Below are 12,615 nucleotides of genomic sequence, written 5' to 3' on the forward strand. Positions count from 1 at the left end.
AGGTCTGGGGAACGGGCGGGCCAGTCCATAGCATCAATGCCTTCCTCTTGCAGGAACTGCTGACACACTCCAGCCACATGAGGTCTAGCATTGTCTTGCATTAGGAGGAACCCAGGGCCAACCGCACCAGCATATGGTCTCACAAGGGGTCTGAGGATCTCATCTCGGTACCTAATGGCAGTCAGGCTACCTCTGGCGGGCACATGGAGGGCTGTGCGGCCCCCCAAAGAAATGCCACCCCACACCATGACTAACCCACCGCCAAACCGGTCATGGTGGAGGATGTTGCAGGCAGCAGAACGTTCTCCACTGCGTCTCCAGACTCTGTCACGTCTGTCACGTGCTCAGTGTGAACCTGCTTTCATCTGTGAAGAGCACAGGGCGCCAGTGGCAAATTTGCCAATCTTGGTGTTCTCTGGCAAATGCCAAACGTCCTGCACGGTGTTGGGCTGTAAGCACAACCCCCACCTGTGTACGTCGGGCCCTCTCATCACCCTCATGTAGTCTGTTTCTGACCGTTTGAGCAGACACATGCACATTTGTGGCCTGCTGGAGGTCATTTTGCAGGGCTCTGGCAGTGCTCCTCCTGCTCCTCCTTGCACAAAGGCGGAGGTAGCGGTCCTGCTGCTGGGTTGTTGCCCTCCTACGGCCTCCTCCACGTCTCCTGATGTACTGGCCTGTCTCCTGGTAGCGCCTCCATGCTCTGGACACTACGCTGACAGACACAGCAAACCTTCTTGCCACAGCTCGCATTGATGTGCCATCCTGGATGAGCTGCACTACTTGAGCCACTTGTGTGGGTTGTAGACTCCGTCTCATGCTACCACTAGAGTGAAAGCACCGCCAGCATTCAAAAGTGACCAAAACATCAGCCAGGAAGCATAGGAACTGAGAAGTGGTCTGTGGTCACCACCTGCAGAACCACTCCTTTACTGGGGGTGTCTTGCTAATTGCCTATAATTTCCACCTGTTGTCTATTCCATTTGCACAACAGCATGTTAAACTTATTGTCAATCAGTGTTGCTTCCTAAGTGGACAGTTTGATTTCACAGAAGTGTGATTGACTTGGAGTTACATTGTGTTGTTAAAGTGTTCCCTTTATTTTTTTGAGCAGTGTATATACAAAATATATATAAATAAATGGTGGGACCAACAGCAATAATAATAGTAGTAGTGGACATGGGATTACCATTAACAACAACTACAACAACAATATTAATCAGAACAACAATACATTAAAGCAACAGTAGTAGACCAGTGTCAATATGACTTGAGAAGACACATGACCTGGTATGAAAGACAAAACAAAACTAAGCTAAATGGGAAATATTATCAACATTACTTTGCACTTTTCACTGGCTGTCCCTCAGGTTGTGGCAGGAGGACATATATTTGGCTGCCAAAACTGCGCATTTTGGCTTTTCACCCAATAAATATTTTATTTTTTCTTCATCTTTTATAGTTTCAAATTCTTTGTATTGAATTATAATTTTGGGAAAGAAATATTCTCTTAGGTCTGAGTATTTGTCACAGTGTAATAGGAAATGCAGCTCTGTCTCTACCTCTCCCCTGGAGCAGAGTGAGCACAGCCTGTCCTCTCTGGGCAGCCAGGTTTGTCTGTGACGACCGGTCTCTATAGCCAGACTGTGCTCACTGAGTCTGTACCTAGTCAATGTTTTCCTCAGTTTTTTATCAGTCACGGTGGTCAGATAGTCTGCCACCATGTACTGTCTGTTTAGAGACAAATAGCATTGAAGTTTACTTTGATTTTTTGAGGTGTCTTTCCAATAGGTGATATATTTTTCTTTTTGTTTTGTGATGATTTGGTTGGCCCAGATTTTCTGAGGGCTGTCCTGAGGCTCTATGGGGTTGGTTTGGGTTGGTGAACTGAGCCTCAGAACCAGCTGGCTGAGGGGACTCTTCTCTGGTTTCATCTCTTGACATTGTAGAGCTGTGTGATGGAATGTTTTGGGGTCACTTGTTTTTAGATGGTTGTAAAATTGGATGGCTCTTTTTTCTATTCGAATGAGGGGGTATTGGCCCAATTCTGCCCTACATGCGTTATTTTGAGTTTTTCTTTGTACTTGCAATACAGTCTTGCAAAACTCTGCATGCAATATTTCAATTGGATGTTTGTCCCATTTAGTAAATTCATTATTAGAGACTGGACCCCATACTTCACTGCCATATAGAGCAATTGGTTCTATAACTGATTGAACATTTTTGAGCCAGATTCTAATTGGAATTTCGATTTTGATGTTCCTTTTAATGGCATAGAATGCTCTTCTTGCTTTGTCTCTCAGCTCATTCACAGCCATGTGAAAGCTACCTGTGTTGCTGATATTTAGTCCTAGATATGTGTAGTTTTTGGTGTGTTCTAATAGAACTGTGTCCAAATAGAATTTATATTTGTCATCCTTATTTCCGGACCTTTTGGAATATCATTATATTTGTTTTTTTTAGGTTAACGGTCAGAGCCCAGGTCTGACAGAACCTGTGAAGACGATCTAGGTGCTGCTGTAACCCCTCTTTAGTGGGAGACAGCAGCACCAGGTCATCTGCATATAGCAGACACTTAATTTCAGTGTTGTGTAGGGTGATACCAGGTGCTGCCGACTCTTCTAATGTTTTTGCCAATTCATTAATGTAGATGTTAAATAATGTTAGACTTATTGGGCAGCCCTGTTTCACTCCCCGCCCCTGAGAGAAGAAGTCTGTTTGCTTGTTGCCAATTTTAACCGCACATTTGTTTTTAGTGTACATTGATTTAATAAAATCATATGTTTTCCCTCCAATACCACTTTCTATTAGTTTAAAAGACCTTCGTGCCAAATTTAATCAAATGCTTTCTTGAAATCTACAAAACATGAGTAGATTTTGCCTTTGTTTTGGTTAACTTGTTTATCAATTAGAGTGTGGAGGGTGTAAATGTGGTCTGTTGTATGATAATTTTTTAGAAATCCAATCTGGCTTCTGCTCAGGACGTTGTGTTCGTCAAGGAAATGATGTAGTCTGCTATTTATAATACTGCAGAGAATTTTCCCCACGTTGCTGTTAACGCAAATTCCTCTGTAATTATTTGGGTCAAATTTGTCTCCATTTTTATAGATTGGTGTGATCAATCCCTGGTTCCAAATATCGGGGAAAATACCTGCAGTGAGGATAATGTTGAAGAGTTTGAGTATAGCCAATTTGAATTTGTGGTCTGTATATTTGATCATTTCATTTAAAATACCATCAGCACCACAGGCCTTTTTGGGTTGGAGAGTGCATAGTTTTTCCAATAATTATTCTTCTGTAATTGGGGTATCCACAGGATTCTGATAGTCTTTGACTGCTAATTCAAGGATTTGTAATTTTTCTTGTATATCTTTTTGTTCTGGGCTCTTTGTTATATTGCTGTAGAGGTTTGCAAAGTGATTTCTCCACATATCCCCATTTTGGATAGCCAATTCTAATCTCTCTCTCTCTCTCTCTTCTACCCATCTCTTTCTCTCCTACCCATCTCTCTCTCTCCTACCCATCTCTCTCTCTCTCGCTCCCTCTCTCTCTCTCGCTCGCTCTCTCTCCTACCCATCTTTCTCTCTCCTATCTCTCTCCTACCCATCTCTCTCGCTCTCCTACCCATCTTTCTCTCGCTCTCTCTCTCTCTCTCTCTCTCCTACCCATCTCTCTCTCTCTCGCTCTCTCTCCTACCATCTCTCGCTCTCTCTCTCCTACCCCTTTCTCGCTCTCTCTCTCCTACCCCTTTCTCGCTCTCTCTCTCCTACCCCTCTCTCGCTCTCTCTCTCCTACCCCTCTCTCTCTCTCTCTCTCTCTCTCTCTCTCTCTCTCTCTCCTACCCCTCTCTCTCTTTCTCTCTAGCTGGTCCCCTACCTCCAGTCCAACCTTACTAACTTCCAGAATCTGGAGATCCTGAACTTCCGGAATGGGAGTATCGTGGTCAACAGCCGGATGAAGTTCGGGAGGCCGATGCCTCGCGGCGTCAACAATGCAGTCTACTTGATCCTGGAAGACTTCGCTAACACAGCCTACCAAACTATGAACCTGGCCATTGACAAGTACTCACTGGATGTCGAGTCAGGTAAGGTTGACAATTACCACATATTTCACCGGAGACACACGTTTCTGAATTATTCCCACTCTTTTAGTTTTTTTGGGGGGAGTTACAATGCCTTAACATTAGCATATCTACATGGATTGTAAGTTAAACGCATGGCACAACCGACCCATTTCAGCACGAAAGCCTTCTTCATGGTAGGTTTTAATCTAGACGGAAGACAAAGAGCCAGTCTCACCAGCCAGACCCTGGAAACCAGGAACACAACATCTGTATGGTGTTGACGAGTAGGGGTGTGTGAACTAGAGAACAGATGCTACCTTTTACATCTTTTGTATTATACCCCTGTTTTCATGCAAGGAGAAACTATATCATGCTGTGATTCGGGACTAAACGTAAAGTAAATATGCAGAGCAATTCAAATAATTTATTTGAATTGGAACTAGTGAACGGCAATGAACTGGTGAACTTAAACAGAGTCTGCACTTATCAGGAGTCAACTGGAAATGCCCTGACACCTGTGTCCTGTGTGTTGTTGCTAGGTGACCAGGCGAACCCGTGTAAGTTCCAGGCGTGTAATGAGTTTGCCCAGTGTTCTGTGAACCGCTGGTCTAGCGAGGCGGAGTGTGTGTGTAATGCTGGCTACTTCAGCGTTGAAGGTCTGCCCTGTCAGAGCATCTGTGAACTGCAGACAGACTTCTGTATGAACGACGGGAAGTGTGACATCATACCTGGACAGGGGGCCATCTGCAGGTAGGAGTGTGTGTGTGTGTGTGTGTGTGTGTGTGTGTGTGTGTGTGTGTGTGTGTGTGTGTGTGTGAATTTCATTACAATTGATAGAATTTTAATGTCACGTACCCCACTCTTATTTGAAGGACCAATGCACAATTCCAATAAATGTCCGTACTGTAAAGCCGTCTCAGAAACAACATCATGGAAATGCAGTATGTATAAGCAGATGTGTCTGCCAACATGTGTGAAGCTGTTTCACACCCACCATCATAAAACAAACAGAACACGTTGACCTCAACACGGCCAACGAGGAAGTTCACACCCTCCATGGAACGTTTAATCCCGGTTCCCACAAACAAGAAATAAACACTTACACTAAATGAACTTTTCTTGTGCATTGATTGACTTCAGTGTGTGTTTCTGTTATTGCGTTGCGCTAACAGTTGTTTCTTATGATTCTAGGTGTCATTATGTTGAGAATTGTGTGTGTGTGTGTGTATGTGTGGTACTAACAGTTGTTCCTTATGGTTCTAGATGTCGTGTAGGGGAGAACTGGTGGTACCGTGGAGAACACTGTGAGGAGTATGTGTCAGAACCTCTGGTGGTCGGCATAGCGATAGCCTCTGTAGCAGGTTTCCTATTGGTGGCATCTGGTGTGATCTTCTTCCTGGCGAGGACACTACGGGATCAGTACGATAAGGATGAGACCGAGGACCCCATACGGTGAGTCAACACACACCACTCCTTCTTTGTCATAGCCTCTCAGATGGCGGGTACATCACCTATTGGATAGTGACTGCCATCCAGTCATATAAGCAGTTAGAGTTGTGTGTGTGTGTACAGTACGTGTGTTGGTACGTGTACGTGACTGCGTGTGCTTTAGGAGCTGAACAAAGTGTAGGTGTCTCTAACACTGTCAGAAGGCCAGAGACCTTATATATACTGTATCCCTGGTCAGTACAGTACAGCAGGTGATATGTTAGTAGTAAATACTACTATAGACTTAACCTGTCTAAATATATTTACTGTAAAAAGACATCCCCTATTTAAGCCTTGATCAGAGATGATTATTTTAGAAGACTACTATAGTGACTCCTTTCTCTCTCCCTCATCTATTCTCTTTGGGGACTGATTTAATCTTTACCCTTTCAAATATACAACGTCCTCTTCCCCACGGCCCTCCAACCTACTCTCACTTACACAAAGGGTTTAGTCCCTTTTAACAATTACCAGACAGATGTATTTGTCGGTCTCTTCTCTCCTACTAGCAGACTAAGCTCAGATCTCTCTCTCTGTCCCCCAGGCGAGGGGAGAGTATCCCGTCTCTAGAGAGGGCCACTAAATACAACCCCATGTATGAGAGTGAGGCCACGACGGGCTACAGCCACTACTACCGCCGCTACCCAGAGGCTCCGGTCTACAGCAGTGCCAGCGCCGAGGCCTCCACAGACTTCAGCAGTGAGGAGATACGCCACATCTACGAGAACAGCGAACTGACCAAGGAGGTGTGTGTCTGTGTGTAGGCTGGTGGGGTGGAAGCAAATGTGTGGGATCCCGTTCCATATTTACCTACTAATTTTCTCATACGTATCTTTAAATTCCTTAATCTAATCTGTACTGTCTGGATTAGAGGTCGACCGATTATGATTTTTCAATGCCGATACCGATTATTGGAGGACCAAAAAAAGCTGATACCGATTAACCTTTCTAGCGCAGGCGTTCCGCTAGCGGAACCCCTCGACAACATTCCGCTGAAAAGGCAGCGTGGGAAATTCAAAAATATTTTTTTGAAATATGTAACTTTCACACATTAACAAGTCCAATACAGCAAATGAAAGATAAACATCTTGTTAATCTACCCATCATGTACGATTTCAAAAAGGCTTTACAGCGAAAGCACAACATATGATTATGTTAGTTCAGAGCCAAGTCAAAAAAACACAGCCATTTTCCAGCCAAAGATAGGAGTCACAAAAAGCAGAAATATAGATAGAATTAATCACTAACCTTTGATGATCTTCATCAGATGACACTCATAGGACATCTTGTTACACAATACATGTATGTTTTGTTCGATAATGTGCATATTTATATCCAAAAATCTCAGTTTACATTGGCGCGTTACGTGCAGTAATGTTTTGATTCCAAAACATCCGGTGATCTTGCAGATAGCCACAGAATCCCAGAAATACTCATAAAAGATAAAAGATACAAGTGTTATTCACAAAATTAAAGATAGACTTCTCCTTAATCAGCTGATTTAAAAAAATATATATATTTTGATGATGACAATTACAACAATACTGAATGAACACTTATTTTTACTTAATATAATACATCAATAAAATAAATTTAGCCTCAAATAAATACTGAAACATGTTCAATTTGGTTTAGATAATGCAAAAACAAAGTGTTGGAGAAGAAAGTAAAAGTGCAATATGTGCCATGTAAGAAAGCTAACGTTTAAGTTCCTTGCTCAGAACATGAGAACATATGAAAGCTGGTGGTTCCTTTTAACATGAGTCTTCAATATTCCCAGGTAAGAAGTTTTAGGTGGTAGTTATTATAGGAATTATAGGACTATTTCTCTCTATACCATTTGTATTTCATATACCTTTGACTATTGGATGTTCTTATAGGCACTTTAGTATTGCCAGTGTAACAGTATAGCTTCCGTCCCTCTCCTCGCTCGTACTTGGGCTCGAACCAGGAACACATCGACAACAGCCACCCTCGAAGCAGCGTTACCCATGCAGAGCAAGGGGAAAAACTACTCCAAGTCTCAGAGCGAGTGATGTTTGAAACGCTATTAGCATGCACCCCGCTAACTAGCTAGCCATTTCACATCGGTTACACCAGCCTAATCTCGGGAGTTGATAGGCTTGAAGTCATAAACAGCAGAGCTGCTGGCAAAACGCACGAAAGTGCTGTTTGAATGAATGCTTACGAGCATGCTGGTGCCTACCATCGCTCAGTCAGACTGCTCTATCAAATCATAGACTTAATTATAACATAATAACACACAGAAATACGAGCCTTAGGTCATTAATATGGTCGAATCCGGAAACTATCATCTCGAAAACAAAACATTTATTCTTTCAGTGAAATACGGAACCGTTCCCTATTTTATCTAACGGGTGGCATCCATAAGTCTAAATATTGCTGTTACATTGCACAACCTTCAATGTTATGTCATAATTACGTAAAATTCTGGCAAATTAGTTCGCAACGAGCCAGGCTGCCCAAACTGTTGCATATACCCTGACTCTACGTGCAATGAACGCAAGAGAAGTGACACAATTTCACCTGGTTAATATTGCCTGCTAACCTGGATTTCTTTTAGCTAAATATGCAGGTTTAAAAATATATACTTTTGTGTATTGATTTTAAGAAAGGCATTGATGTTTATGGTTAGGTACAGTCGTGCAACGATTGTGCTTTTTTCGCAAATGTGCTTTTGTTAAATCATCCCCCGTTTGGCGAAGTTGGCTGTCTTTGTTAGGAAGAAATAGTCTTCACACAGTTCGCAACGAGCCAGGCGGCCCAAACTGCTGCATATACCCTGACTCTGTTGCAAGAGAAGTGACACAAAGAAATTCATGTTAGCAGGCAATATTAACTAAATATGCAGGTTTAAAAATATATACTTGTGTATTGATTTTAAGAAAGGCATTGATGTTTATGGTTAGGTACCTTTTTCGTGAATGCGCACTGCATCGATTATATGCAACGCAGGACACGCTAGATAAACTAGTAATATCATCAACCATGTGTAGTTAACTAGTGATTATGATTGATTGATTGTTTTTTATAAGATAAGTTTAATGCTAGCTAGCAACTTACCTTGGCTTCTTACTGCATTCGCGTAACAGGCGGGCTCCTTGTGGAGTGCAATGAGAGGCAGGTGGTTAGAGCGTTGGACTAGTTAACCGTAAGGTTGCAAGATTGAATCCCCGAGCTGACAAGGTAAAAATCTGTCGTTCTGCCCCTGACCAAGGCAGTTAACCCACTGTTCCTAGGCCGTCATTGAAAATAAGAATGTGTTCTTAACTGACTTGCCTAGTTAAATAAAGGTGTTCAAAAATATAAATCGGCCAAATCGGTGTGCAAAAATACCGATTTCCGATTTGTTATGAAAACTTGAAATCGGCCCTAATTAATCGGCCATTCCGAGTAATCGGTCGACCTCTAGTCTGGATATAGACCTACTGTACCGATTGGACAAAATGTCCGTCTGTCTATCATGTAACCTTTCTCAGCCTGTTAACCCCGCCCACTCTTCTTCCACAGGAAATCCAGGACCGGATACGTATCATCGAACTCTATGCGAAGGACCGGCAGTTTGCAGACTTTGTGCGGCAGCATCAAACGTTAGTGTGGCTCCAATCATTTATTCAGGTCTAACTTGAGATCTGAGCACGCAAATCAGACTTTAGAAACAGAAAAGGATGAAGGCTGGGAATACAATGCCAAGGGAAAGAGACATTTGGCTCCCAGACACATCTAACCAGCTATGTCTGCCCCAGAGAGACAGGCCACATTAGTGGATACAGACAGTCACTGTGTTTGGTCTCAATGTGACTGGCAGCATATGTCTGTGTGAGGGAGAGAAAAGCAATGTGAGGTATTGGGTTGCGTGAGCGTGGTGATTTGGCATGCCATCACTAATTAGAGTCGTATTAGTGGAATCGTGTGCGAATGTATGGGTGCGGGTGTATGTGTGTATGTGTATGTCTTGTCTGGTCTGTGTGTGTATTGAGTTGCTTGGATTTGCATGGTACAGTTAGTGCCAGATCTCTGCTGCCTATTACCCACACTGCCCAGTCTAATCCGTGTGTGTTTGTTTGTCTTCCACAGTGCCCTGGATACACGCAGACAGAGCACCCTTGATAAACGCAGAGAGAGCGCGTCCACGTAGACCTGTATGGGACACTCAGCTGTATGCCGGACAACAAGGTACCTTATCCTTAACTTTGCTCTTTCCCCGCCCTGCTCGTCCTCCTTTGTTAGTGCCTTCTCTCGATTGGGTGAGCTCTGCTGGAATGGGTGTGGTGGCTGTGGGCATATCTGCTGCTCATTGGATGTCTTCCTTTGGGGGAAGACCGGCCTCCCTCCATCTGGAATCATATTCGTTACTTGAAATGATGACAAACAAAATGCAATGCTCTCTAGGATACCCATTCTTTAGGTAGCAGATAAGACCTGATAGAGTATTACATTTGCATTTAATGTCATATGTCACCCAGTTGTTGATGGAAGAATGTAGCACTGTGAAAGTGTAAATATTTATCCCATTGGAATGTTGGATAGGTACTGTAAGGTGTGATTATCACTGTTTCTGCTGATGTGTTGTATGGACTGTTATGGTTAAAGACTGTATGAACTAGAGACTTTTCTTAAAGGGATGGTCTATACCAGTGGTGCACAACTCAGGACCTCAGGCAGCTCAGGCCCTCTGGCAACTCAGGCCCTCTGGCAACTTCTGCAGGGACTAAAAGCAGCAGATATTGTTGCCCTCTGGACCAGAGCTGTGTGCCCTTGTTCTATACCCAGCTGGAGGTTGTTGGAGATTGAGCTCAGTTGACTGGCCAGTGTCTGTGCTGTTCTGGGTGCTATGGGATCTCTGTTGTCTGAGTTTCTGGCTAGTAGTAAGCCTAGGTAGTGTTCTCCTGAAGTTGGGAGAAGCTAGTTGGATGCACTCTGTGGGCAGATCTTAAATCTCAGCCCTCTATGGCTCTGGTGAAAAGTAGTGCACTATATAAAGTAGTGCACTATATTGGGAATAGGGTGTACTTTGACATTTTAAGAAAAGTGGACAAATGGAGGGTGAATCTTCAATTTTTGTTCAGCTGCAATAAATTTTCCCCTCTTCTTTCCCTCCTTCTCTATCCCTCACTCTCTCACTCTACATCAGGAAGCAGTTGGAGTTTGTTTTCTATAGGAAAAAAAGTATTAAGAGAGAGAGGGGGAGGGAGGGGGAGGGAGGGAGCGGGGGAGAGATTTTGTTGAAGGACCAAAATATAAGTGAAAACACATTTAGAATGGAAACAATCTTCAAGGGGAAAAAAGCAAACCAAGGATTTGATCAGGCAGTCTGTTTCCAGATATGTGTTAGAAAACATTCAACAAATTATATAAAATGTACATGCATAAACAACATGTGCTCTGTGGATAAGCAAACTCTTAGCAGCAGCTTTCAAATCAAATAAAAATGAACCAGAAACTTCAAAATGGTCCATTCTGTAACAACTAGTTTGGACATCATCCTTGCTTTACCCTGTAAGTATTTCACATGAGGAGGACTGGTTTACAGTGAATCCTCATAGTTACATCTCTTCATGCTATAGGTTTACTTTTCCACATTTGTCTTGACTGTGAATAGTAATAGGAAATCATAAGAATACACAGATCGAACTCAAATGGCAATATATTCCCTATAGTGCACTACTTGCCTAAAGTAGTGCACTATATAGGGTAAAGGGTCCATTTGAGATGTGGCCACAGACATGTAAGATATTTCCTGATTTAGGTTTACATTTCATGTTGTCCTGTCCTTTTCTCTCAGGCCTCTGTATGGCTCCACACAAGCGAGAACACGGGTTACTGTGGTTAAGCACAAGCTTACCTTCCACTTATGATATATTCATGCCTTTTCAATCTGTGTGTTCATTTTTATATACATGTTCTCGTGTGCATAAACTGGTTTTCTCAACATTCTCTTCCTTCATCGGGACTCATAGCCAATGGGATGGATCCAGAACGCTGTGATGTAAATACTTTGAGTGTTATGGTATGTTCTTTACACTAGTGTCAACGGAATGTGCTTGAAATGTTGACATGTTTTGTTGTACAAAAAAAAGTTTTTTTTTTGTTTTTTTTACGTAAGCACTGGTGGATATTTAAACATATTACATTACTACTTGCAGTTATGTCAATGTTTATTCTTAAAAAAGAAATAATAAAATGAAGCAATAAATAAAAATACACGTTTTACACGAAATGATTATTCATGCTATGTTTGTTACAGAAGTCACCTGTCGACATGCTTGGTTCAAGAACTTAACTCGTGTCAAGGATTGCTCATATTTTTTCCCCCAAGGTCTGTGGGAACGTGGTTTGGTTACAGTTTCACTGAGGGTTTCAATTAAGATCACTTTTAGGAGCAGTAAACATTGAACTTGTTCCTTTTTCTGTCCAGCTCCTGTGTCATGTATGGATGTGTATAAACTAGGTGTACAAAACATTAGGAACACCTATTCTTTCCATGACATAGACGGATCATGTGAAAGCTATAATCCCTTATTGATTTCACCTGTTAATTCCACTTCAATCAGCCTTGAGACAATTGAGACATGGATTGTGTATGTGTGCCATTTCAGAGGGTGAATGGGCAAAACAAAAGATTTAAGTGCCTTTAAACGGGATATGGTAGTAGGTGACAGGCGCACCGATTTGCATGTGTCAAGAACTGCAACGCTGCTGGGTTTTTCACGCTCAACAGTTTCCTGTGTGTATCAAGAATGGTCCACCACCCAAAGGCTAACTTGACACAACTGTTGGAAGCATTGGAGTCAACATGGGCCAGCATCCCTGTGGAACTCTGTCGTCACCTTGTAGAGTCCATGCCTTAACGAATTGAGGCTGTTCTGAGGGCAAAAGAGTGTGCAACTCAATATTACGAAGGTGTTCTTAATGTTTTGTACACTCAGTGTATACTTACGCAAAGAGGCCGGAGGGTGTGAGGTATATGGCCAATATACCACAGCTAATGGTTGTTCCTAACCACGATGCAACACGGAGTGCCTGGACACAGCCCTTAGCTG

At 42.7% G+C, this 12,615-nt stretch overlaps 1 protein-coding gene across 1 annotated transcript in view; it reads left to right on the plus strand.

Moving 5' to 3' along the window:
* The window catches only part of impg2a (interphotoreceptor matrix proteoglycan 2a), an 84,944-nt gene extending 73,170 nt beyond the window's left edge, over positions 1–11,774 (plus strand). The window contains exons 10-15 of the mRNA XM_039014560.1: positions 3,865–4,084; positions 4,603–4,813; positions 5,327–5,515; positions 6,096–6,297; positions 9,083–9,162; positions 9,650–11,774. Of these exons, the coding sequence (XP_038870488.1) occupies positions 3,865–4,084; positions 4,603–4,813; positions 5,327–5,515; positions 6,096–6,297; positions 9,083–9,162; positions 9,650–9,710 (963 nt within the window). The 3' untranslated portion in view covers positions 9,711–11,774. The remainder of the gene's footprint in view (positions 1–3,864; positions 4,085–4,602; positions 4,814–5,326; positions 5,516–6,095; positions 6,298–9,082; positions 9,163–9,649) is intronic.
* Positions 11,775–12,615: the final 841 nt, after the last annotated feature.

This window comes from Salvelinus namaycush, chromosome 19 (assembly GCF_016432855.1).
Source record: "Salvelinus namaycush isolate Seneca chromosome 19, SaNama_1.0, whole genome shotgun sequence".
Lineage (NCBI taxonomy): Eukaryota > Metazoa > Chordata > Actinopteri > Salmoniformes > Salmonidae > Salvelinus > Salvelinus namaycush.